Source organism: Oncorhynchus kisutch, linkage group LG6 (assembly GCF_002021735.2).
Source record: "Oncorhynchus kisutch isolate 150728-3 linkage group LG6, Okis_V2, whole genome shotgun sequence".
NCBI classification, from domain to species: domain Eukaryota; kingdom Metazoa; phylum Chordata; class Actinopteri; order Salmoniformes; family Salmonidae; genus Oncorhynchus; species Oncorhynchus kisutch.
The window spans coordinates 23,532,779-23,559,357 of record NC_034179.2 but is presented as its reverse complement, the minus strand read 5'-3'; the positions used below and the strand labels follow the sequence as shown (position 1 = coordinate 23,559,357).

At 42.8% G+C, this 26,579-nt stretch overlaps 1 protein-coding gene across 3 annotated transcripts in view; it reads left to right on the top strand.

The window, feature by feature from the left end:
- The window catches only part of LOC109892548 (F-box/WD repeat-containing protein 11), a 33,907-nt gene extending 8,306 nt beyond the window's left edge, over positions 1-25,601 (top strand). The window contains exons 1-13 of one of the 3 annotated variants that reach the window (XM_031826444.1): positions 3,195-3,245; positions 3,862-3,921; positions 4,424-4,646; positions 8,484-8,670; positions 8,927-9,017; positions 9,120-9,257; positions 9,439-9,557; positions 9,693-9,942; positions 18,995-19,113; positions 19,275-19,385; positions 23,445-23,523; positions 23,615-23,779; positions 24,658-25,601. In XM_031826444.1, coding sequence (XP_031682304.1) covers positions 3,219-3,245; positions 3,862-3,921; positions 4,424-4,646; positions 8,484-8,670; positions 8,927-9,017; positions 9,120-9,257; positions 9,439-9,557; positions 9,693-9,942; positions 18,995-19,113; positions 19,275-19,385; positions 23,445-23,523; positions 23,615-23,776 — 1,566 coding nt within the window. In that variant the 5' untranslated portion in view covers positions 3,195-3,218 and the 3' untranslated portion in view covers positions 23,777-23,779; positions 24,658-25,601. Of the gene's footprint in view, positions 1-3,194; positions 3,246-3,861; positions 3,922-4,423; positions 4,647-8,483; positions 8,671-8,926; positions 9,018-9,119; positions 9,258-9,438; positions 9,558-9,692; positions 9,943-18,994; positions 19,114-19,274; positions 19,386-23,444; positions 23,524-23,614; positions 23,780-24,479; positions 24,637-24,657 lie in introns of those variants that run through there. The other 2 variants (XM_020485160.2, XM_020485161.2) reach the window with 2 other exon arrangements.
- Positions 25,602-26,579: the final 978 nt, after the last annotated feature.

Genomic DNA, 26,579 nt, shown 5'->3' with positions numbered 1-26,579 from the left:
GCGTGTTTACATTCTAGCCCTGGAAAAAATATTGCATTACTGCCATCCCCCTCTACCACTAAGAAACCATAAACACTCAGAATTCCATTTTATGAATTAACCAGCACAGTGCATCCTGTGTAGGCCTATTCGATATGATTAGAATGACTTAGAATTAATGACTTGGTGAAAATATGAGAAAATAACTAACGACCAGCCGGCTTGGGTCGCAACTTCAGAATCCAAAATGGATCCGAAACGGGCCTGGAGGCAAGGGAAATAATGTCTGAGTTGGTGTTAGAGCTCACTTAATAGTTATTGGCAGCCCCTAACATGGAGATCGGAAAGTGATGGAGTACCATTTTAGCTGGCAACGGTATGAGTGGGACGTTCCATTCTCCGCCAAAGAAGAGGCAAGTGCTGGCTGTCATCAACCTGGCTGTACCATGGATAGTTCTTCCAGTTTTGTGCCATCAATGGAAATGTCACTAATCTCACCAACTAGCTTGGTTAGTTCTGACTCTCTAACAGTAGTTGTTGGCCTGTTGGAAATGTATTCAATCATTATATATTTAAGTTCTTGTCTCATCATTGAATCTCTGCTAGCTTGCGACATGACAATGATTTGTTTAGCATAGCAATGTTGAATGAATACAATTTAGAATTGGATCAAAACATGAGGAAATAACTAACAGGCAGCCTGCTTGGTTAGCAGCTTCAGAATGCTAAAACAAATTTCACCGTACCTTCTCTCTTGGTGGGCAAGAAATATGCCGCCAACTGGAGAAGACCGCTTTTGTGCCGAGTTGTCTCTCACTTCACCTCTTCCTAAATCAAATCAAATTTTATTTGTCACATACACATGGTTAGCAGATGTTAATGCGAGTCTAGCGAAATGCTTGTGCTTCTAGTTCCGACAATGCAGTAATAACGAACAAGTAATCTAACTAACAATTCCAAAAAAACTACTGTCTTATACACAGTGTAAGGGGATAAGGAATATGTACATAAGGATATATGAATGAGTGATGGTACAAAGCAGCATAGGCAAGATACAGTAGATGATATCGAGTACAGTATAACATATGAGATGAGTATGTAAACAAAGTGGCATAGTTAAAGTGGCTAGTGATACATGTATTACATAAGGATGCAGTCGATGATAGAGTACAGTATATACATATGCATATGAGATGAATAATGTAGGGTAAGTAACATTATATAAGGTAGCATTGTTTAAAGTGGCTAGTGATATATTTACATAATTTCCCATCAATTCCCATTATTAAAGTGGCTGGAGTTGAGTCAGTGTCATTGACAGTGTGTTGGCAGCAGCCACTCAATGTTAGTGGTGGCTGTTTAACAGTCTGATGGCCTTGAGATAGAAGCTGTTTTTCAGTCTCTCGGTCCCAGCTATGATGCACCTGTACTGACCTCGCCTTCTGGATGACAGCGGGGTGAACAGGCAGTGGCTCGGGTGGTTGATGTCCTTGATGATCTTTATGGCCTTCCTGTAGCATCGGGTGGTGTAGGTGTCCTGGAGGGCAGGTAGTTTGCCCCCGGTGATGCGTTGTGCAGACCTCACTACCCTCTGGATAGCCTTACGGTTGAGGGCGGTGCAGTTGCCATACCAGGCGGTGATACACCCCGCCAGGATGCTCTCGATTGTGCATCTGTAGAAGTTTGTGAGTGCTTTTGGTGACAAGCCGAATTTCTTCAGCCTCCTGAGGTTGAAAAGGCGCTGCTGCGCCTTCTTCACGATGCTGTCTGTGTGAGTGGACCAATTCAGTTTGTCTGTGATGTGTATGCCAAGGAACTTAACTTGCTACCCTCTCCACTACTGTTCCATCGATGTGGATAGGGGGGTGTTCCCTCTGCTGTTTCCTGAAGTCCACAATCATCTCCTTAGTTTTGTTGACGTTGAGTGTTAGGTTATTTTTCTGACACCACACTCCGAGGGCCCTCACCTCCTCCCTGTAGGCCGTCTCGTCGTTGTTGGTAATCAAGCCTGCCACTGTTGTGTCGTCCGCAAACTTGATGATTGAGTTGGAGGCGTGCGTGGCCACGCAGTCGTGGGTAAACAGGGAGTACAGGAGAGGGCTCAGAACGCACCCTTGTGGGGCCCCAGTGTTGAGGATCAGAGGGGTGGAGATGTTGTTGCCTACCCTCACCACCTGGGGGCGGCCCGTCAGGAAGTCCAGTACCCAGTTGCACAGGGCGGGGTCGAGACCCAGGGTCTCGAGCTTGATGACGAGCTTGGAGGGTACTATGGTGTTGAATGCCGAGCTGTAGTCGATGAACAGCATTCTCACATAGGTATTCCTCTTGTCCAGATGGGTTAGGGCAGTGTGGTTGAGATTGCATCGTCTGTGGACCTATTTGGGCGGTAAGCAAATTGGAGTGGGTCTAGGGTGTCAGGTAGGGTGGAGGTGATATGGTCCTTGACTAGTCTCTCAAAGTAGAGACTAGTCTCTCAAAGTAGAGACTAGCTAGCTAGTTTATTTTAGGCCTGCTATGTTAGGTTAGCTAGGCATTAATATTAGTTAGCTACCTGTAGATTATATTTTTGATTTGGCCATCCATAGATTGCTGTCATCCACATATCTTATAATAGAGCTAGCTACTGACAGTGGTTATGCACCTCCATCGGTGCATTTGTTCCAGCCAGTGTTCTCTGTTTTGTCACCTTAAAAAATCTTTGTCCATGTCGATCATTCCTGTTTCCACACAATGTCACTGGCACTATCTTACAAAGTGACATTAGCTGCCTAGTCCTGTGCTTTTCTATTGGACAGAGCATGCCAGTCTAAGCTTGTGACATATGTTAGGCTAGTGTCATATGACACTCACTTAAAGTTGCAATATGTAACTTTTTGGGGCGACCTGACCAAATTCACATAGAAATGTGTTATAGAGCTGTCGTTCTCATTGAAAGCAAATCTAATAAGTGGTATCTGTTCTATGTGCACTATTTCTATGCTTTGCATTTTAAGTTTCATTTTTGTATCTTATTTTTGGTTTTGTACAAAGCTTCAAACAGCTGAAAATACATTTTCTGTAACCAAAAATATTGTAATTCACAACGGTTTCGATGGTACATTGATACTTTACACTATACTTGCTTGTTTTGTCACAAACTGAAATTAGGCTAACTATTTGAATTTTAGCAACCAGGAAATGGTGGCGCAAATTATGATTTTTATTTTACAGGCAGGAGTAATGTATGCAACATCAACTGCATGTGTTTTGGCAACACGCACATACTGGTAGGTTCAGTTGTAAGTAATTTGTCGCTCCAGACAAACACCCTCACGCTTCCAGGAGGACAGTAAGGCTGATACCATTTAGACACAGCCAGGACACACACACTCATAAAAATGGGGTGGCAATGAAACCCCTCAGGATACAAATGTTGCCATCCATAGCATTTCCCAGTTCTCCATATATTTTAAATGCTGTTATTATCAGTCCATCTGGTGTTATTAGGCTAAATCATAAATTACCTTGCACAGTCAACCTAACAAGGTCTGATTTCATGTCAATCTTTTGAATACAGATTTCAGATTGACATGGCTCTACAGGTCTGGAAACGGCGCAGCTGATAGATCAGCCATGGATTCTTCCCTCCCCTCATATTCAAAAAGCATCCGCTAACATAAATTAAATCAAGTTCCCGACGCTCAAGGAGTTGGTTTACTTTGACTGACAGCTTCTTCAGATGAGAAATTATGGCAAGCCTCTTAGCCTGGCATTGTAATTTGGTCCCCATAGTAAATTGGATTTTGTGCAGTTTGGACCAGACGGTTTGGGCTGGCTGTTAATGAATAGTATGTGTCTCTTGATGTACTAATGGCCTGTGTCGCTCTCTCTCCTCCCCCTCAGAACTCCACTTTCATGGACTCCCAGACAGATGAACGATCAAAGAAAACCACAGTGTTCAAGGTGATCAAACTGTCCACGGCCAGACAGTCATTCACTGAAGTGTAATGGAAGTTTATTAGCCTAGTCCACCTCAGAGCACATACACTAATGGTTTATCTACACTTTTTTGTCTTCACACTTCTCTTAAGTGTGCTATCAATCTTGACAATCTAGCCATTGTTTACAGTGCTCAGTGAAACAGTGAGTATACTAATGCTAGACTACAGTGTAGCCTTTAAGTCAGAAAAACACTTTTCTCATAGCACAATGTCTTCTTAGCCACCGATTTGAAAAGGCAATCCACATGTACCAAAACCATACTCAACATATAAAGCCAGTTTCCCAGACACAGATTAAGGCAAGATCTGGACTTAAGAATGCACAATAAGATTGTCAAGGAATCTGGCCCATAGAGTTCTGTACACTGTTTAGCAGGATTAAGGCCCAAAGCCCATCCCTCATTTGACAAGAGAGCCATGTAGACTGAAGCTCAGGTTATAAACCAATCCTCCTCTGTGTTCAGACGATCACGAACGGTCTGATGACGGGCTCAAGGAAGCGGCCATCGGAAGGGAACTATGAGAAGGAGAAGGAAGTGTGCATACAGCTGTTTGACCAGTGGTCTGAGGCTGACCAGGTGGAGTTTGTGGAACACCTGATCTCACGCATGTGCCACTACCAACACGGCCACATCAACTCCTACCTCAAACCCATGCTCCAAAGGGACTTCATCACTGCACTGCCAGGTATGGTACACACTTGCTCTCGAGAACCCATGATGCCTTCTGGGACCATGTGAACTATAATCCCGACGCTCTGTTTTAACGTTTAGAAATGTCAGTCATTGCTTTCCATATGTTTTTTGAAACCTATGGAATTTATCTTTCATATCAGTGAGAACTAATCTTTCAAATAAAAAATATACATTTACTGTAGCAGGTTTGCACAGATCCATACGGCTGTGTGTACCTCCAGCTGACGAACTACACTTCTCCAGTTATGCTTACACATAGGTGTTCATGCACGCTAGATAGCTAATTAGCACAGGTGGTCGCCTCTGTCTTCATTAAACAAGCGATAAAACATGGCAATATGGCCGTGTTGGAACCCTATAAAGGTGTTTAGTAATTAGGGCTGACCCCCAATTAGTTGACTGGTCGATTGTTTGGTCGTTAGGCTGTTAGTCGACCAAGATTTGTTTTAGTCGGAGTAATATATTTAAGCAATAATGCACGAGGAGGTGTGGTATATAGCCAATATACCACGGCTAAGGGCTGTTCTTTTGCACGATGCAACGCGGAGTGCCTGCATACAGCCCTTAGCCGTGGTATATTGGCCATATACCACACACCTCCGAGGTGCCATATTGCTATTATAAACTGGTTACCAACTTAATTAGAGCAGTAAAAATAAATGTTTTGTCATACCCTTGGTATACAGTCTGATATATCCCACGGCTGTCAGCCAATCAGCATTCAGGGCTCAAACCCAGTTTATGAATAAATATATATCGCACACACTACCGGTCAAACGTTTTAGAACACCTATTCAGTCAAGGGTTTTTCTTTATTTGTGCTATTTTCTACATTGTAGACAAATAGTGAAGATATCTCAATTTTGAAATAACACATATGGAGTCATGTAGTAACCAAAAAGTTTTAAACAAATCTAAATATATTTGAGATTCTTCAAAGTAGCACCCTTTGCCTTGACAGTTTTGCACACTCTTGGCATTCTCTCAACCAGCTTCACCTGGAATGCTTTTCCAACAGTCTTGAAGGAGTTCCCACAAATGTTGAGCACTTGTTGGCTGCTTTTCCTTCATTCTGTGGTCTGACTTATTCCAAACCATCTCAATTGGGTTGTTAGGGGATTGTGGAGGCCAGGTCATCTGATGCAGCACTCCATCACTCTCCTTCTTGGTAAAATAGCCATGACACAGCCTGGAGGTGTGTTGGGTCATTGTCCTGTTGAATAACAAATTATAGTCCCACTAAGCCCAAACCAGATGGAATGGCATATCGCTGCAGAATGCTGTGGTAGCTATGCTGGTTAAGTGTGCATTGATTTCAAAATAAATCACTGACAGTGTCACCAGCAAAGCACCCCCACATCATAACACCTCCTACACATGCAAATACACATGCAGAGATCATCTGTTCACCCACACCGCGTCTCATAAAGACACGGCGGTTGGAACCAAAAATCTCAAATTTGGACTCTTATACCAAAGGCTAAATTTCCACCGTGCTAATGTCCATTGCTCATGTTTCTTGGCCCAAGCAAGTCCTTCGTATTGGTGTCCTTTAGTAGTGGTTTCTTTGCAGCAATTTGACCATGAAGGCCTGATTCACACAGTCTCTTCTGAACAGTTGATGTTGAGATGAGTTTGTTACTTGAACTCTGAAGCATTTATTTGGGCTGCAATTTGAGGCAGTTAACTCTAATTAACTTATTTGTTGCAGAGATAACTCTGGGTCTTCCTTTCCTATGGCGGTCCTCATGAGAGCCAGTTTCATCATAGCGCTTGATGGTTTTTGCAACTACACTTGAAAACGTTCAAAGTTCTTGAAATGTTCCGGATTGACTGATCTTCATGTCTTAAAGTAATAATGGACTGCTGTTTCTCTTTGCTTATTTTAGCTGTTCTTGCCAAAATACTTGGTCTTTTACCAAATAGGGCTATCTTCTGTATACCACCACTACCTTGTCACAACACAACTGATTGGCTCAAACACATTAAGAAGGAAAGAAATTACACAAATCTACAAGGCGAGGCACACCTGTTAATTGAAAAGCACTCCATGTGACGACCTCATGAAGCTGGTTGAGATAATGCCAAGACTGTGCAATGCTGTCATCAAGGCAAAGGGTGGCTATTTGAAGAATCTGAAATATAAAATATAATTGGATTTGTTTTACACTTTCTTTAGTTACTACATGGTTCCATATGTGATATCTTTGTTGTACAATGTAGAAAATAGCAAACTTGACTGCTTTTGTGTGTTTTTATTATTTTTTGGACTCATCTCAGTGAACTAATCCATTGCGGAGGCCTAGACATAAAGGACATTTATTCTTTATTCGAAAATGTGGTCTGAGGCTCCATATGGAGGGTGTGATGCAATTGCTGAGGCATGCGGAGGCCAAATCGAGCTCTGTACCGCATCGCCATGCGCCTCCCAAATTTTGTGTCAATGTGGCTCTAGCTCCACATTGATATGATTGGTAGGTGGGGGCGCTTCATCTTGTATTTAACACGCAGTCACTTCCTTGACAACAGCTCTGCACTGCTCTGCGAAGCCAAGAAGTATGAATGCCCTGAAGTCTGCTGAGACCATATCACCAAAAATGCTGCATGGCCAATGCAGATGTCGAATTGACCATGCGCCCAGATTCACAATGCACTTCCTCTCCAGGATGTGCTTTCTCTCGCCATTTTGTGCACATTTATTGTTTCATAACTTCATTGTGGGAATTGTTAGTGCATATCAATTCCCCATTACATATATTACCAGTAGTACATTTTACCTTTTTAATTCCTATAATTTCTAATCTATAATGTTTGTTACTTTGGTTACAGTAATTTTTTTATGCATTCAATATTATTATTCCTGTCTTCCTGTACTCATTGACTGAGTGGACACATTGTTTGCTGAGTGCACAACCTATGCTACACTTCTGAGAAACAAGTTTTGGTTTATTTAATTCCATTTATGAGTTCTGTCAATTTAGTCATTGTCTTTTGTTTGGAGCACTCCTGTCAATTTTGAGTAAGGACGCCCGCGCATAGAAGTAGGTCTATAGGCTACCTGGCCTGCGTGCAAATGTAGGCATAGAAATGTACCCATTTGGGGATGTTTTTTGTTGTTTTTTTCATCCACTGAGAATTACAATAGTTCCTCAATATATTTGAACAATCTTTCCAGCTCTCTTCTTTCGATAACCACCCAGCGTGAAAGGGATAAATGTCAAGCTCTGATCCAGTGGAAAAGTCATAAAATAGGCTTCAGTTCTTGACTTGGACTGAAATAGGTTCCGGTACTCCTTTTTGGGTGCAGGAGCTCCACAATACTTTTGAGCTAATATTCTTGAACAGGAGCTCACAGTAGAACATTTGAGGTTCCAGTACTCTGCTTCGGTGAGCTCCTGTCCAAGTCGAGCACTGCTTCTTATCCCATGCGCAAATATCCTACAGCCATGTCTGTCCTGAGCTCACTGGTGCAGAGAACTTTGAGGGCCCAGAATATTTTATACAATGTTGCAAGCTTTGGGCCTGAACTTAGTTGATACAATGTTTCAAGTTTGGCTAGACATGGCCTGTCTGCAACAATGTGATTTATAGGATATTTTATTTTTATCGGGATATTTTCTACCTGCAGGCTGCAATGCAAATTTTTACTTGTAAATTTTTACTTGTTTGCTTTGTGTAGGCTATTTTTACATAGTTGGCAGTATAAGTAACTTTTGAGCTTTTATTGTTTATTTGGATAGAATATTGATAAACCACATGACAATGATTTTGCGATATGAAGACATTATTATAAATGTAAATCTTTCACTGTCTCTCCTTGTGGTTATAGCTCAGGGTCTGGACCACATAGCGGAGAACATCCTGTCGTTCTTGGATGCGCGTTCTCTCTGCTCGGCAGAGCTGGTGTGTAAGGAGTGGCAGAGGGTCATCTCAGAGGGCATGCTGTGGAAGAAACTCATAGAGCGTATGGTCCGTACAGACCCTCTCTGGAAAGGCTTGTCAGAGAGGCACCAGTGGTGAGTACGGACTGGGACCACTGGCTGGGTCACCATGGATCACAATATCTTTCCATTTGTTTTCAAGAACCTACATGTTAGCCTGTTTCCAAAACTGTATCCAAGTGTCCTCACCTTAGAAAAAGACAATTGATGTTGTTGAGATGAATATATTTGTGCATAAAAAATTAAAATACACACATTCACCGAATTTATTTATTTATTTTTTATTATTATTATTATTATTTTTTTTTTTAATATATATTTTTTCTCCTAGGGAGAAGTACCTGTTTAAAAATCGAACCACAGAAGTCCCACCAAACTCCTACTACCGCTCCCTTTACCCCAAAATCATCCAGGACATAGAGGTGAGTTCTGCTGCTGCTCCCCTTGTCCTCTCTCATTAACCTTACTCTCACTGATCTTTCCCATTCACTGACCTGGCTCCACGCCCCTCTCCCTCCATGCAGACGATCGAGGCTAACTGGAGGTGTGGTCGGCACAATCTGCAGCGGATCCAATGTCGTTCAGAGAACAGTAAGGGGGTTTACTGTCTGCAGTATGATGACGACAAGATCATCAGCGGACTCCGAGACAACTCCATTAAGGTTGGTGTTCCTGTTTATTCTTGACTGAAGGGGGGGAATATTCTAATGCCTACTGGATATTTTGAATACAAGATCCAAATTTTGAACACAGTGCCTTACAAAGTGTCATTGCAACGTGTAGTCAATTTTTTTTATAGATCATATTTTGAGATAAAAATGTCTCACCGCCTTGTCTGTGTAGATCTGGGATAAGCAGTCTCTGGAGTGTCTGAAGATCCTGACGGGTCATACAGGCTCAGTGTTGTGTCTGCAGTATGATGAGCGGGTCATCGTCACCGGCTCCTCAGACTCCACCGTCAGGTCAGCACCACCCCCTCTCTTCTGCTGTTGTCCTTTGCCCTCTTACCTGAGCTCCAGGAAGCTCCAAAACGTGTTTTATTGAAGAGAAGAGTGTCATATATTGAGTTTGATATTGATGATTTCTCTCTGTCTCAGGGTGTGGGATGTGAACACTGGGGAGGTGCTGAACACTCTGATCCACCACAATGAGGCGGTCCTCCACTTGCGGTTCTGTAACGGTCTGATGGTGACGTGCTCTAAGGACCGTTCCATTGCCGTGTGGGACATGGCCTCACCCACCGACATCAGTCTGCGCCGCGTGCTGGTCGGCCACAGAGCAGCGGTCAATGTGGTGGACTTCGATGACAAGTACATCGTGTCAGCATCCGGTGACCGTACCATCAAGGCAAGTCTGCCCCGAAGACCCAGGGTCAGCTCACTAGAGCCTCATGCTTGTTGAGATGGTGACATGCTTATGTTCTAGTACTTTTGCGGTGACACAAGACTTGGTCTTCTTTGTCTGTATTGGGACTTAAGTCCTCGATCTCTGCCACGCCAGTCTCTTGCTATAGCTTGGGTCCCCTGAGAGTTCCAGCTCAGCCACCACTGTCTGTTGTCTTTGGTCTGCCTTCCTTGTATTTTACTGTTGGTGTCCATTTGTGCGCTACTTTATGGATTCTTTCTTGAGACATACTCTCAGCACCTGTCCAACCCAATGGATCCTGTGCATATTGATCTCAATAGCCATATTTTTACATCCTGTCTTACATGCTTTAGAGATCTTGTTCGGACAGTAAATGTTGCAGATCTTGCAAAGACAACCATTTGGTATCACTAAGTTCATGTGTTTTAGTGATTCTCCAGCACTCTGCTAAAGCATTGTAAAGTCACTCGTTTTGTATGGTTCAGAGTCTACTGACTGCACATCCTGCCTTTATATTTAACCAGGCTTTAATGTTTTGGGCTTGTCATATAGTGTGTATGGTAATTCCTGTAAGTTAAATTGATGGGGGGCTTTAGTTATTTCCCCCTGCGCTGTATGAGCATGGCTGTTTTAATCCAAAGCTAGTTACCTTCCCCATCACTACCAAATCCTCTCATTCTAGGTGAGGTCCGTTGTTCTGTGAAGTGTCCAGTAGAGTACAGTATAGAGGAGTTAGCCCACCGTGTGATGCTGGCTGTGGGAAGCACTGACTAAACCCAGAGTTCAGAGCTGACGTCTCTCCTAGGGCCAAACTGTGGGCATGTCTCCTCACCTCAGCCCCATCCCCAGTCTCAGCCACAACCCTAGTCTTAGCCCCAGCTCCAGCCCTGTACCTGCTTGCCCCTGTCTTCCAGACAGTGGATTTGTGCGCAGCCAGGAATAAAGAGACCCTTGTTAGCCCACCCATCACCCTGGGAGACATGCTAAGGCATTGCGTACTGAGCTGCCTCCCACACACAACGTCCTAGTGCTCTGAAAACATTCCCCAATAAATAATTGAGGGACTGCAATGTGTGCGTTTGGGAGAGTGAGTGTTACTCTACACCCAAAACATGGGTGTTACTATTATACCTACAGTACCAGTCAAAAGTTTGGACACCTACTCATTTCAGGGGGGTTTCTTTTCATTTTACAATTTTTAACATTGTAGAGTAATTGTGAAGACATCAAAACTATGAAATAACACACATGGAATCAGGTAGTAACCAAAAAAGTGTTAAATCCAATTTTATTTTATATTCTTCAAGGTAGCGCAAGCTTTGCGCACTCTTGGCTTTTTCTTGAACAGCTTCATGAGGTAATCATCTGGAATGCATTTGGAATTTATTTTCTTATAATGCGTTTGAGCCAGTCAGTTGTGTTGTGACAAGGTAGGGTTGGTATACAGAAGATAGCCCTATTTGGTAAAAGACCAAGGCCATATTATGGCAAGACCCGCTCAAAGCAAAGAGAAACGACAGTCCATTATTTTAAGACATGAAGGTCAGTCAATCCGGAAAATTTCTTGAACTTTGACAATTTCTTCAAGTGCAGTCTTAAAAACCATCAAGCACTATGATGAAACTGGCTCTCATGAGGACCACCACAGTAACTGAAGACCCAGAGTTACCTCTTTGCAGGATAAGTTCATTAGTTACCAATATCAGAAATTGCAGGCCAAATAAATGCTTCAGAGTTCAAGTAACAGACACGCTGAAACCTGAACACGGCCTTGCTTTAAAAGCTGACAGTGTTTTTCTATACTTTTTATTTTATTTTGAAACCTGGGGCTCTGTTGTGCTAAATTGCTGTAAGCATTGCTATCTGTCCCAGGATCCTGCCAGATTCCGTGTAGGGGGAGAGGCGCGAAAACCCAGCTAGCCTCGCAGGCTCTGCGGTCTCAAATGGAGGCCGCTATTGAACGTTTCCAGCGTTACAGGGACTGTGTTTACTTTGCTTTGTTCCGGTACAATGTGGACCGCAATGACTTTCAATGTAGCAACTGCTTGCTTGCGGAGGACTGCAGGAGCAAATTAGCTACTCTTAGCAAGCAAGTAGCAAACCTACATAAACTACTTGGGAACCTACGCCCACCTACTTTTTATTTTTCTTCTACCCCAGTAGCCGAATTCTGGTCTGGTGGACGTTTCGCTGTTGTCGGCTCTCCACAGCCGACTGGCCGGTGCTCGGCAGGGTTCCATCCCCGACGGGGTCTCCACCTTCCCTCGAGAACAGAACTGTTCTTGACCCAACCAACCAGCCATGGAGGTACGTCACTCGCTGTGGACGTCGAAGAAGGCGACCTCTGGCAACAGGGTTCTCCATGTAGATGTTGAGCCCGGAACTGACACAGACCAGAAACAGCTTTGCTGCCCTGGATCGAGGTTCCGGCGACTTCGTCCTTGGTGGCTTCCCAATCAAGATCGGATCCGGAGTTACCTTCATCCTCTGTTCTGTCTCCCTCTCCTGTCTCCCTCTCCGGTGGCTTCTATCTCGGGTTCAGATCCTCAGAGCTCCCATCCTCACCAGACCGCGAGGCTGCCTGAGAGACCCGGCCCAAAAACCCTGTGCTACCAAGGATCATGAGTACAGGACGTAACAAGGCTGCTTCTGACTGTTCTAACGCAGATGCTGGGAGCTGACACTGTCGTAGTCCTCCTGATGTCGTTTGACCCCACATGGATTATCTCGGAACATTTGAAAATTGATTTTAAATAAAAGATTTTAGCCTTTAAAAAAAAACTGCCAATAATTTCAGGTCCAGTACCATTTGTTGGGCAGCAGGTGTGAAAGATTATTAAGCATTACACATCTGGCTAACAGACTACTGTAGCTCTGCTGGAGTCCGTTTTATTGATAACTTGGACACCTTCTGGAAACAGAAGATACTCTACAGGAATGACTGAGTTCATCCAAATCATCTTGGCTCCTGGACGCTGTCCATACATTTCAAGGCTGCATTGAAACAATGACTGGTAAATGATCCAAGACCAGCTCAGTTAACCCCTACCATTGTGACAATGAGTCGTCATAATGCTGCATCAAATCTACATGATCTTAGGGGCATTGGCAAACACAATGTAACTAACTTAATTTATGTACCCCTAATTGCACCGACTACATCTGTTTATCCTATTAGCACGCACCCCGCTAACTAGCTAGCCATTTCACATCGGTTACACCAGCCTTATCTCGAGTTGATAGGCTTGAAGTTATAAACAGCGCAATGCTTGAAGCACAGCGAAGAGTTGCTGGCAAAATGCACGAAAGTGCTGTTTGAATGAATGCTTACGAGCCTGCTGGTGCCTACCATCGCTCAGTCAGACTGCTCTATCAAATCATAGACTTAATTATAATATAATAACACAGAAATACGAGCCTATGGTCATTAAAATGGTAGAATCCGGAAACTATCATTTCAAAAACAAAACATTTATTCTTTCAGTGAAATACGGAACCATTACGTATTTTATCTAACGGATGGCATCCCTATGTCAAAATATTGCTGTTACATTGTACAACCTTCAATGTTATGTCATAGTTATGTACAATGCTGTCAAATTAACTACGGCCTTTGTTAGGAATAAATGGGCTTCACACAGTTCGCAACGAGCCAGGCGGTCCAAACTGCTGCATATACCCTGACTGCTTGCACGGAACGCAAGAGAAATTACACAATTTCCCTAGTTATAAGAAATTAATGTTAGCAGGCAATATTAACTAAATATGCAGGTTTAAAAATATATACTTGTGTATTGATTTAAAGAAAGGCATCTATGTTTATGGTTAGGTACATTTCGCAAATGCGCTTGTTAAATCATCACCCGTTTGTCGAAGTAGGCTGTTTCAATGAGAAATTAACAGGCACCGCATCGATTATATGCAACGCAGGACACGCTAGATAACTACACATGGTTGACGATATTACTAGTTTAACTAGTGATTATGTTAAGATTAATGCTAGCTAGCAACTTACCTTGGCTTCTTGCTGCCCTCGTGTAACAGGTAGTCAGCCTGCCACGCAGGTTCCTTGTGGAGTGCAATGTAAGGCAGGTGGTTAGAGTGTTGGGCTAGTAACCGGAAGGTTGCAAAAACGAATCCCCGAACTGACAAGGTACAAATCTGTCATTCTGCCACTGAATAAGGCAGTTAACCCACCGTTCCTAGGCCGTCATTGAAAATAAGAATGTGTTCTTAACTGACTTGCCTAGTTAAATAAAGGTGTAAAATATTGATTACCGATTTGTTATGAAAACTTGAAATCGGCCCTAATTAATCGGTCGACCTCTAATTGTAAGCAGTAATCATGAGCCTATAAAACAGAGTTACTGTTAGCACTGAGGTGGTGTGCAATAGTAGGTAGACTACTTTATACAGCTCACCCTGCACTATCAACTCCAATGTAAATAACATGAGTAAGTCTACCTCTAAGCTTCCCAGTAAAGCATTAAAAACAATCAAGCAACCCAGAAAAGTGCTAAAAATAGCTCATATTAACATACGTAGCCTAAGAAACAAGGTCCATGAAAGAGATTACATTCATATTCTATCTCTGAAACTCACTTAGATAATACCTTTTCATGATACAGTGGTAGCAGTACATGGTTATAACATCTACCGAAAAGACTGAAATGCCAACGAGGCGGCGTTGCGGCGTTGCGGTCTATATTCAGAACCACATTCCTGTAACGTAATATGGCTACAGGTTCAACTCATCTGCCTCACCTAAAGCCCATTGTTGTGGGAAGCTGCTATAGACCACCAAGTGCTAACAGTCCGTATCTGGATAATATGTGTGAAATGCTTGATAATGTATGTGATATCAACAGATGTATATTTTCTGGGTGATTTTTATTTTAAATATCGACTGGCTATCAACAAGCTGTGCACTCAGGAAAAAAATTAACTGTAACCATTGCCTGAGCCTGGATCAGGTTGTCAGTCAACCTGCCAGGGTAGTTACAAACAGCACAGTAATTAAATCATCAACATGTATTGATCACATCTTTACTAACGCTGCAGATATTTGCTTGAAAGCAGTATCCAGATCCATCGGATGTAGTGATCACAATATAATAGCCATATCTAGGAAAACCAAAGTTCCAAAGGCTGGTCCTAATATTGTGTATAAGAGGTCATACAAGAAGTTTTGTAGTGATTCATATGTTGATGTAAAGAAGATGTTGGTCCGTGGTGTGTAATGAGGATCAACCAGACGCTGCTCTTGACGCATTTATGAAACTTCTTATTTCAGTTACTAATAAGCATGCACCTGTTAAGAAAATTACTCTTAAAAACTTAAATTCCCCTGGATTGATGAGAAATTGTATGGTTGAGAGGCAAAAGGTATGGCAATTAAGTCTGGCAGCCCAACTGATTGGCAAACGTAATGCAAATTGAAGTAATCATGTGACTGAACTAAATAAAAAGAGAACTACACTATGAAACAAATTATATAAAGAATGATAGTAAAAAGCTTTGGGGCACCTCTTAGGGATTGCGGTCCACCTGTGACAACATCCGGTGAAATTGCTGAGCGCCAAATTCAAAATAAGAATCTAAATATTAAACATTCATGAACATACAAGTGTCTAACATCATTTAAAAGCTCAACTTGTTAATCCAACTGCTTTGTCAGATTTCAAAAAGGCTTTACGGCAAACCATGCAATTATCTGATGACAGCACCCCACATAAATACTTTTTCAACCAGCACCGGAGTCACAAAAATCACAAATAGCAATAAAATAAAGACATTTTCTGTTTGAAGGTCTTCCTCTGTTTACATTCCCTAGGTTCCCAGCTCTACACAATGAATGTTCGATAAAGTCCTTCTTTATATCCAAAAAAGTCAGTTTAGTTGGCGCCATTGATTTTCAATAATCCACTCCTTCAACATGCATACAAAGGAATCCAAAAAGCTACCGGTAAACTTTGTCCAAACAATGTTTCTAATTAATCCTCAGGTACCCTAATATGTAAATAAATGATCATATTTCAGATGGAATGAACAGTGTTCAATAGAAAAGGAAAATAACAAAGAGCGCGCCCTCATTCACACTGGCCAAAAGCCTACATTTCCTGTTGAGAACACCTTGGATAAACTACAACTACTTGTTTTGTTTTTCAAGAAACCAGCCTGAAACCCTCGATAAAGACTGAAATCTAGTGGAACCCATAGGAACTGTAATCTGGGAGCTATTGTTTTTGTATATCACAGGCTTGCATTGAAAACGCATGTGACCAAAAAACAAAAACTCTAGATGGATTTTCCTTGGGTTTTCACCAGCCATATCAGTTCTGTTATACTCGCATGCATTATTTTAACAGTTTTAGAAACTTCAGTGTTTTCTATCCAATTCTACCAATTATATGCATATCCTAGCTACTGGGCCTGAGTAACAGGCAGTTTACTTTGGGCACATCGGTCATCTGGAAATTCAGGATACCACCCCCAAGCCTTAATAAGAATTACATTTTGGGGAGGAAAAAGCCACTCTGCTCCATTCATTGAATCAGATGGCTCATTCATCACAAAGCCCACTGATATTGCAAACTACTTTTAATTACTTTTTTATTGGCATGATAAGCAAACTTAGGGATGATGTGCCAGCAACAAACGCTGACATTACACATCCAAGTATATCGAACCAAATTATGAAAGACGAGTTGTACTTTTGAATTCCGTAAAGTCAGTGCGGAAGAGGTGAAAATTGTCTGTCAACAATGACAAGCCACTGGGGTCTGACAATCTGGATGGAACATTTCTGAGGATAATAGCAGATGATATTGCCACTCCTATTTGCCACATCTTCAATTTAAGCCTACTAGAGAGCGTGTAACCTCATGCCTGGGGGGAAGCTGAAGTCATTCCGCTACCCAAGAATAGTAAAGCCCCCTTTACTGGCTCAAATAGCCGACCAATCAGCCTGTTACCAACCCTTAGTAAACTTCAGAAAAAAAACCTGTTTGACCAGATACAATGCTATTTTACAGTAAACAAATTGACAACAGAATTTCAGCCTGCTTATAGGTAAGGACACAAAACAAGCACAGCACTTACACAAATGACTGATTGCCTGAGAGAAATTGATGACAAAATGATTGTGGGGGCTGTCTTGTTAGACTTCTGTGCAGATTTTGACATTATCGATCATAATCTGCTGCTGGAAAAACCTATATGTTATGGCTTTACAACCCCTGCTAGAATGTGGATAAAGAGTTTCTTGTCTTAAGAGAACAGAGGGTGTTCTTTAATGGAAGCGTCTGAAATATAATCCAGTTAGAATCAGGAATTCCCCAGGGTAGCTGTTTAGTAAAGCCTATGTATGCGGAGGACTCAACACTATACACGTCAGCTACTACGTGTACTACTACTAAGAGCGGCAGTTCGTTTCAGAGTGGGTGGCAAGAAATAAGTTAGCCCTAAATATTTCTGGAAGTGTTGTATTTGGAACCAAACACTCACTATATTCTGAACCTCAACTAAGTCTTGTAATAAATAATGTGGATATTGAGCAAGTTGAGGTGACTAAACTGCTTGGAGTAACCCTAGATGGTAAACTGGCATGGTCAAAACATATTAATGCAGTAGTAGCTAAGATTGGGAGAAGTCTGTCTATGCTCTGCCTTCTTAACTAGGGCCTGTATGACCTGCCTTGTTTTGTCGCACCTTGACTACTGTTCAGTTGTGTGGTGAGGCGCCACAAAGGACTTAGGAAAATTGCAAATGGCTCACAACAGGGCAGCACGGCTGGCCCTTGGATATACACAGAGAGCTAATACTAATAATATGCATGTCAATCTCTCCTGACTGAAAGTGGAGGAGAGATTGACTTCATCGCGACTTTTATTTATGAGAGGTATTGATGTTGAATGCACCGAGCTGTCTAAACTACTGGTACACAGCTCGGACACCCATGCATACCCCACGAGGTCACTTCACAGTCCCCAAGTCCAGACTATGGGAGGCACACACTACTACATAGAGCCATGACTACATGGAACTCTATTCCACATCAAGTAACTGACACAAGCAGTAAAATGAGAACAGATTAAAAAACACCTTATGGAACAGAGGGGACTTTGAAGCAACACAAATTGGCACACACGATAACATACACATGGATTTAGGACTGTAGACATGTGGTTGGGGCCTGAGAGCACACAGTGTGTTGTGAATGTTTTATTTATTTTTTATTTATTGTATAAACTGCCTTCATTTTGCTGGACCCCAGGAAGAGTAGCTATTGCTTTGGCAGCAGCTAATATGGATCCATAATAAATACAAGAGACTTGCTTGGGCCAAGAAACACGTCTATAATTTGTTTTTCAACAGGACAATGACCCAACACACCACCTGTCTATGGGCTATATGACCAAGAAGGAGCATGATGGAGTGCTGCATCAGATGACCTGGCCTCCACAATCACCTGACCTCAACCCAATTGAGATGGTTTGGGATGAGTTGGACTGCAGAGGGATTGAAAAGCAGCCCACAAGTGCTCAGCATATGTGGGAACTCCTTCAAGATTGTTAGAAAAGCATTCCAGGTGAAGCTGGTTGAGAGAATGCCAACAGTGTAAAGCTGTCATTAAGGCAAAAGGTCGCTACATTGAAGAATCTCAAATATAAAAAATGTATTTAACACATTTTTGCTTACTACATGATTCCACGTGTTATTTCATATTTTTGATGACTTCACTAGTATTCTACTAAGCCCTGGAATGAGTAGGTGTGTCCAAACTTTTGACTGGTACTGTATGTGTTTACATTAATGTGTTCATCCAGCAGCACGGTATCGTTCTCTCTGACACGTGAGTGTGTGTCCAGACAGTGACTAGTACAGATGCATTCTAATGAAGGAAAACCAGAAGGATGAGGTTTCAAGAGATGTGAAGTTTGTCGACATGAAGAATTATGTAGGCCACATGCCTGTTTGTGTTGGCCCCATGGGGATGTGTGTTCGCTCATGTTTTGCCTTGTCTCCCCTGCAGGTGTGGAGCACCAGCACGTGTGAGTTTGTTCGCACACTGAACGGCCATAAGAGAGGCATTGCCTGTCTGCAGTACAGAGACCGACTAGTGGTCAGTGGCTCATCTGACAACACTATCCGGTGAGTGTGTATGTTTGTTCATGAGGGCGAAATCTGTCAGGTGTGTGTGTGTGTGTGTTACACTGGTCTATTTATAGAACTATAATCTGGAGATGAACATAATTTGTCATGACTGTTCTCTCAAATGTTACTGAACTAACACTGATTATTTTTCTCCTCAGGTTGTGGGATATTGAGTGTGGGGCATGTTTGCGCGTATTGGAAGGCCATGAAGAGTTGGTCCGCTGCATTCGATTCGACAACAAAAGGATCGTTAGTGGAGCCTACGATGGGTGAGAGGCTTTATTCCTTTGTGGCAGGCGTTAGCCTGAGCTAATGTCTCACTACTAATGGAGATCTGACCCTGAATGGGTTTATTCCCTCTAATCCTGCACTTGGCCATTGTTTATCATTGTTATTCTCTCACTGCTAATCGGACTCTTGGTCTCCCCATCTCAATCCCAGTCTCGGCCAGTTAATCATAATAAATCTGTTAGGCTGTTCAAACTTTTTAAAAGGACAGAGTAATGGATCTTCCAGTTTATCCAGTAACAACTTTGTCTCCAGTCTATTGCGTACAGCTCATAAACTCAAAAATGAGATTATCCACTGACAAGACTTGGGAGACTGTTGTTCAAATCAAATTTTATTTTTCACATGGTTAGCAGATGTTAATGTGAGTGTAGCGAAATGCTTGTGCTTCTAGTTCCGACCATGCATCTGAGTGTTTTTGATGACAAGCCGGATTTCTTCAGCCTCCTGAGATTGAAGAAGCACTGCTGCGCCTTAACAACGCTGTCTGTGTGGGTTGACCATTTCAGTTTGTCCGTGATGTGTACGCCGAAGAACTTAACTTACTACCCTCTCCACTACTGTCCCGTCGATATGGATAGGGGGGTGCTCCCTCTGCTGTTTCCTGAAGTTCACGATCATCTCCTTTGTTTTGTTGACGCTGAGTGTGAGGTTATTTTCCTGACACCACACTCCGAGGGCCCTCACCACCTCTCTGTAGGCTGTCTCGTCATTGTTGATAATCAAGCCTACCACTGTAGTGTCGTCTGCAAACTTGATTATTGAGTTGGAGGCGTGCATGGCCATGCAGTCATGGGTGAACAGGGAGTACAGGAGAAGGCCAAGAACGCACTCGTGGGGCCCCAGTGTTGAGGATCAGCGGGGTGGAGATATTGTTACCTGCCCTCACCACCTGGGGGCGGCCCGTCAGGAAGTCCAGAACCCAGTTGCACAGGGCGGGGTCAAGACCCAAGGTCTCAAGCTTAATGATTAGTTTGGAGGGTACTATGGTATTAAATGCTGAGCTGTCGTCGATGAACAGCATTCTTACATAGGTTTTCCTCTTGTCCAGATGGGTTAGGGCAGTGTGATTGCGTTGTCTGTGGACCTATTGGGGCGGTAAGCAAATTGGAGTGGGTCTAGGGTGTCGGTGATATGGTCTTTGACTAGTCTCTCAAAGCACTTGATGACGGAAGTGAGTGCTATGGGGCGATCGATCGTCATTTAGCTCAGTTACCTTAGCTTTCTTGGGAACAGGAAAAATGGTGGCCCTCTTGAAGCATGTGGGAACAGCAGACTGGGATAAGGATTGATTGAATATATCCATAAACACATCAGCCAGCTGGTCTGCGCATGCTCTGAGGACATGGCTGGGGATGCCGTCTGGGCCGGCAGCCTTGCGAAGGTTTTCCTCACGTTGGCTGCAGTGAAGGAGAGCCCGCAGGTTTTGGGCCGCGGTCCATTCAAATTATGTCGTTAAGATAGTATGTCTGTGTCACGTGAATTTTCTATCCCAATGATAATAACTGACAATCAATAGTTCTGACCAATCCCTGAGGTTTGTAAGACCATGGGTATAATAATAATTAGTCAAAGACTCTGCTAATTCAAAAGGTTAGTACAGTTTATTCAGAGAACGTTCTAAAGTCAAGAATACAAAGACATCCATTTTATAGCTGTGCACATACTTCCACACAAACAGTAGATATCCTACGCACATACATACACACAAACAGAAGATATCCTATGCACATACTGTCTCACTACCTAGCCGACAGAGATCAGGGAGACCTTGACCTTGAGACATACTCCCTGTTCTCTCCCAAATCTCTAGTCAGGTCGGGCGCCAAATTTTGCTCAGACAGTCTGTTTAAAATACCATAAAGACCCTAATTCTGACTAGAACTACACATGTATTGATTATAATTTTATACATTCTAATCAATTCCATACAATTTTATGGTTTCAGGGTAGAATATTCTAATCGTTCAATTAACAGATAAATCCCATTAACAATCCACCCTTAATGACTAAATAATACACACTTATACATCAATTGTATACAAGAATAATCCAGACCAATACATTGCTTATCATATCCTGCCATATGTTACACAATCTATTGCAAGCCCAACGGTTTCTCCCCTCTCTGGGTGGGGAGACCTCCTTCCCTGTTCAGTGGTCATAAGTTGTCTGCCACAGTTCCTTGTCTGCTATGATTCATACCCATTTCCATATGTTATACAGTGACAGGGTGGAATACAGTTAATTATTGCCTAAACATTAACTACAAAAATTATACATATTTTTTTGAATTTTGTCAATGTCACTCAAAATCAACCTCACAAAACCAATATATGTATTTTCATTACTTATCCATCAATGACTGTTATAGACCTACATCAGGTATCCTAACACTTCCTGTTAGGGTTTTTATTACAGTCTTAAAGATTAAAAAAAAGGCCAAGAGCGGATGTTTTTTGATCTTACTAAAGTCCTCGGAACTCAACCACCCAGTCAGGTCCCTCATTGTCTTGTCTGTTGTAACATTCTCTGTCCTATTGCATGTTCTTACTTCCCCTACGTCCCATCCCTGTGTGATGTAGCGAGCCATACAATAATAATGTCCTCCTGTGAAAGGGGGAAGTCTGGATGTAATGGGCACATGGGGATACAGTTAATGCAGATCAATGCAACTCATTGTCTGGTTTCCCTGCCTTCATGAACAGCTTTACCATACAGGCCATTCCCCTGGGTGTATCAATTCCATCAAATGGGTAGGGAATGGTTGTCAACTGAGGTTTTGCTGTGGCGCAGGCATAACTTTCTTCTTTCGCTACTGATCTGGCTGTATACTGAATCCATTCTAACCATAGGTTAGAATCCCCAAAACCAGTTTCCACCTCAATCATTTCCTTAAGATCTTTCGTCTGCACTATCCGCACCGGCCCTTGGTTCTGGACGGCTCTGCTGTCAGTATCTGTTTTGTCAGGGGCTCTGCTTGTATTCAGGCTGACTATAGAGCTATCACCTGCCCGAACCTCTTCTACCCGGAATGGCACTAGGGTATCAACCGAAACCTGATCAAATCCAACATACCATAACCCGAGATCCTCTTCCTTTACGTTTTTTAATGGTAATTCATACCTTTACGCAGTACTTCTCTCGCTCCGGATTACAGTCCAAAACCCTCACCTTCACTATACCCAGTATGGAAGAAGGTGGAGTATGTGGATTTATATAGCCCTCTCTCTGGGTGTGAGCTATAACCTGTTTCCATGAACTACACGGGAACCTGCACAGATATCTTCCATAATGGCTCATAGTCCTAGACTGCCAAGGAGTCAGAGACCCCATTTGGTCTACATAGAACTCCACTGAGACATCTTTCCCAATCTCCACTCTCACTTCCTGTTTATCCAGATCAAGTGATCTCTTGTGCTTGGTTAATACAAAATCCTCATCGTCTAAACTATGGGTTAAGTTACCACCTTCTGCATTCTCGGATGGGTCATGGTGTATTAAGAAGATGGCTCCCACGATAAGACAGCTCAGACCAATCAGCACTCCTGTAAAGCCCCACCCTTTCCCGGAGAACACAACATCATCATCTAGAGGCTAGCCCATACTTTCACTTCTATGAACACACACAGGGAGGATAGGGCGGGGTCAGGGATCTTTGTCAGAGAGGTAACCCCGAACCCTATTGGTATTCGGTTCTTCTCCTAACTCTGTGATTGTTCGACAGTGTCAGTGTGTCTTACCCTCTTGCAATGTGTGATATGAACCCAGGTAGCTCTTTCAGCTATTCTGACTGCGAAGGCTGTCACCAGGAGTACTTGGTATGGCCCCTCCCAACGGGGCTGCTTCCCATCTATTCTCCTCAGGGACTGGATTGAGTAAATCACCTTCTCCTGTAATTTACCTGTAGAGCATAAAATCTTAGACATATGGGTTTGGTTAACAAATAGCCTTCTCATGTGTTCTGCTAGTATATCTTCAATTTCTATGCCTACTTGTTCTGGTCCCTAACACATACAGTCTGTTTTCTTTCTTTGTAGTAAAATCAAAGTATGGGACCTGCAAGCTGCTCTGGACCCTCGTGCCCCTGCCAGCACCCTCTGTCTGCGCACACTGGTGGTGAGTCTAGCCTGGATCTAGAATATGGCGATTGTGGCAATGATTATAAGGATAGTTATTGTAGATGATACTGATGAATGTTGTTTTTCAGGAGCATTCTGGGCGTGTATTCCGACTACAGTTTGATGAGTTCCAGATCATCAGCAGTTCCCATGACGACACCATCCTCATCTGGGATTTCCTGAACGTGTCGACCAATGGACAGACTGAGGGCCGGTCGCCCTCTCGCACGTACACATACATCTCCAGATAGCAGGTATTCACGACTTGCACACATTCAGAAGAGTACACACCTGCATACACTCACTAGAACTAACACACACTGGAGATGAAAACAAAACATTTTATTTTTTTATTTGTATAAACCAGATTTGGATCTGATTCAAAATATGTGGCTTTTCAATAGATAAGACGTATGTCAAGTATGCACGCTTATGTCTTACTTTATTTTGCCGGATATGTTAAATTCAAAAATCATCTGAAATGTAATAGATTAATCTATCGGCCCTAGCAACCATCAACTAATAGATTTTGAGAAAGTTGAACTCATCCCTAACATGCATGTTATCCTAAAGACATGTAAATGAAGTGACACACCAACAGGATCAATTGAGCAAATGGGGTGCACACGCAGAAAAATACAAGTTGGCTTTTCTGAGTGTCTTATTTGTTGACACTCATCAATATGCCATTGCCAGTAGCAGCAGGATGAACTGCAGATATTTTAGATGGGTGCGATGCAAGACGTAAAAAAATATGTGCATGATACCTGTGGGTCCATACAGCCTCTCAATTCGTATTATTTCCGTAAAAGTCAATTTATGCTTGATCTGAAAAGGGGATCGGAGGCTTCGTATGGAGGGTGTGATGCAATTGCGGAGCATGTAGAGACCAAAGCCTTTAAGTCTGCTCTATATTTCTGTTTACTTTATGCGTTGCTGACTCTACCTTTTAAGCCAGCCATCCTATTTATTCTATTGATCTTCAGTCTACAGCACTTGTTTGGGTAAGCTCTGCAGCTCATGTACAACTCCAAAATGTTTTGCTTGGTGGCGGGACTACTCACCTAAATCTATACCTATACCTACAAGATAACATGAATAGTGTGCTGAGTGTGTGCGTCTCTCTCTGCAGGGCAGGCCCGATGGTGTGTGTGTGTCTGTGTCCGAGGACAGTCCTGATTGCCAAGTCAATGTGTCAGGGTCAGAGGTCAAGGAAAGGACCCACCCTCCCTTCCCTCCATCATCCTCTTTGCACCATCTTTGTTGTCCTCCTGGTGTTCATGTGGAGGGGTCATCCCTCCCCGATAGGCCATTCAGTGCTCAAACGCACTTCCCCTTACCCCTCTGAAAATCACACAAACACACATACTCTCACACACAGAGCGGAGTCTATTAGGTCACACTCTAAGCCCCACCTCCCCTTACTCTGCTCCCTCAAGACCGAGGCCTGGACATGAAGGAATTTGAACTGAATGGCTGAAGGAGGGGGCTGGAGATGGCCTGTTAAAGATGCCCTGGGGTGGAAAAAAGAGGCGGGTCCCGGGGCTCAACTCTTCTCATCCTGACTGAGTGACAGATACCTCAGGCCTGCCCCTTGGACCCAAGGACTGTATCAATATTGTTCCTTTCTCATTTTGTTTGGTGGAAGAAAGAAAAAAGACTGGAAGAGAGAAAGCTGACGTGTACATTACTTTACTGCATGGATGAATGATGGGACAACCGTGTGCTAGTGACCTATTTGTTTTTCTAACTTTTACTTTTTATTTGGGACTTTTTAATTTAGCTTTCTTTGTTACATTGTACTAAGAATTGTAGTTTCTCTTTCCAAACCCCTCTCAAATTAACCCTCTCACATCCCTAGTTCTCTACCTTGCGTCCCTCTTTCACTTTCTCTCCCTGTCTTGTTCTGTCCTCTTGCTGTCTGCCTGTCTAGGTTCTGAATGATCCCTAACTGAGCGGAAATTAGTTGTAAACAGCATTGTCTCGTCTAAAATGGTGTTGTATATTGAAATGATTTTTTTAATGAAAGAAAAACCATTAATACAAATAAAGTAATTGACTGTGAAGGAGTGTAAACCAGCGTGTATGAGCAGTGTTTGTTCAATATCATGTAACTATGCCATCAGTACTGTATGTACAGACCAAACCACTACTCTGACGTGGACCTCATTGTTAGTCTATTTAAAAGAATCCTGATAAAGTCCTGGTCTGAGAATGACCGAAGCAGGACTTGTTGTGTGTAGCATTTTGAGTTTAATGAGTGTGCCTCTGGAATTTGGCAAGAAACTAGTGAATTGAGGTTATATATTATTAACTCTGAATTGGTGTGTGTAGTGCAGTGTTTCCCAAACTCGGTCCTGGGGAACCAGGGGGTGCACGTTTTGGTTTTTGCCCTAGCAGTACACCGCTGATTTAAGTAAAGCTTTATGAGGAGTTCATTATTTGAATCGGCTGTGTAGTAGTGCTAGGGCAAAAAACGAAACGTGCACCCCTTGGGATCCCCAGGACCGAGTTTGGGAAACACTGGTGTAGTGTATCGAGGGGATAATCATGGGTTAGTCTGCAGACAGGGAATTCTGGAGCACAAAAAGGGTGATCAGGAATGCAGCAATGCACTGGAACCTACATTCCTCTACACATCCAGCTCATTCTCTGCCTTGCACACATTGAGGTGGTTTAATTCATCTCGCCTGGGCATGTTTTCTCACATGCAAAAATGATTGCTTTTGAACTGTATCTGCAATTTAAAAACCAGTTAAATTCAAACATGAATTTTATGGAAAATAAATGTATGTTTCTAGACGATGCACCATGCTGACCGAGCGGCACAGATTACTGTTCCATTTGAGAAGGGAGCTCCTTTCGCCCAATGACGTAACGGCCTTAGCCTGTTGCTCCGCATAATCGAATCCTCCCATTCTCTCAAGGAAATGTTCTATGGTAATGAAGTGATTAACTAGTCAGTTGCATAACAGAATGCATTCAACTGAAATTGGTCTTCTGCATTTAACCCAACCCCTCTGAATCAGAGAGGTGCAGTGGGCTGCCTTAATC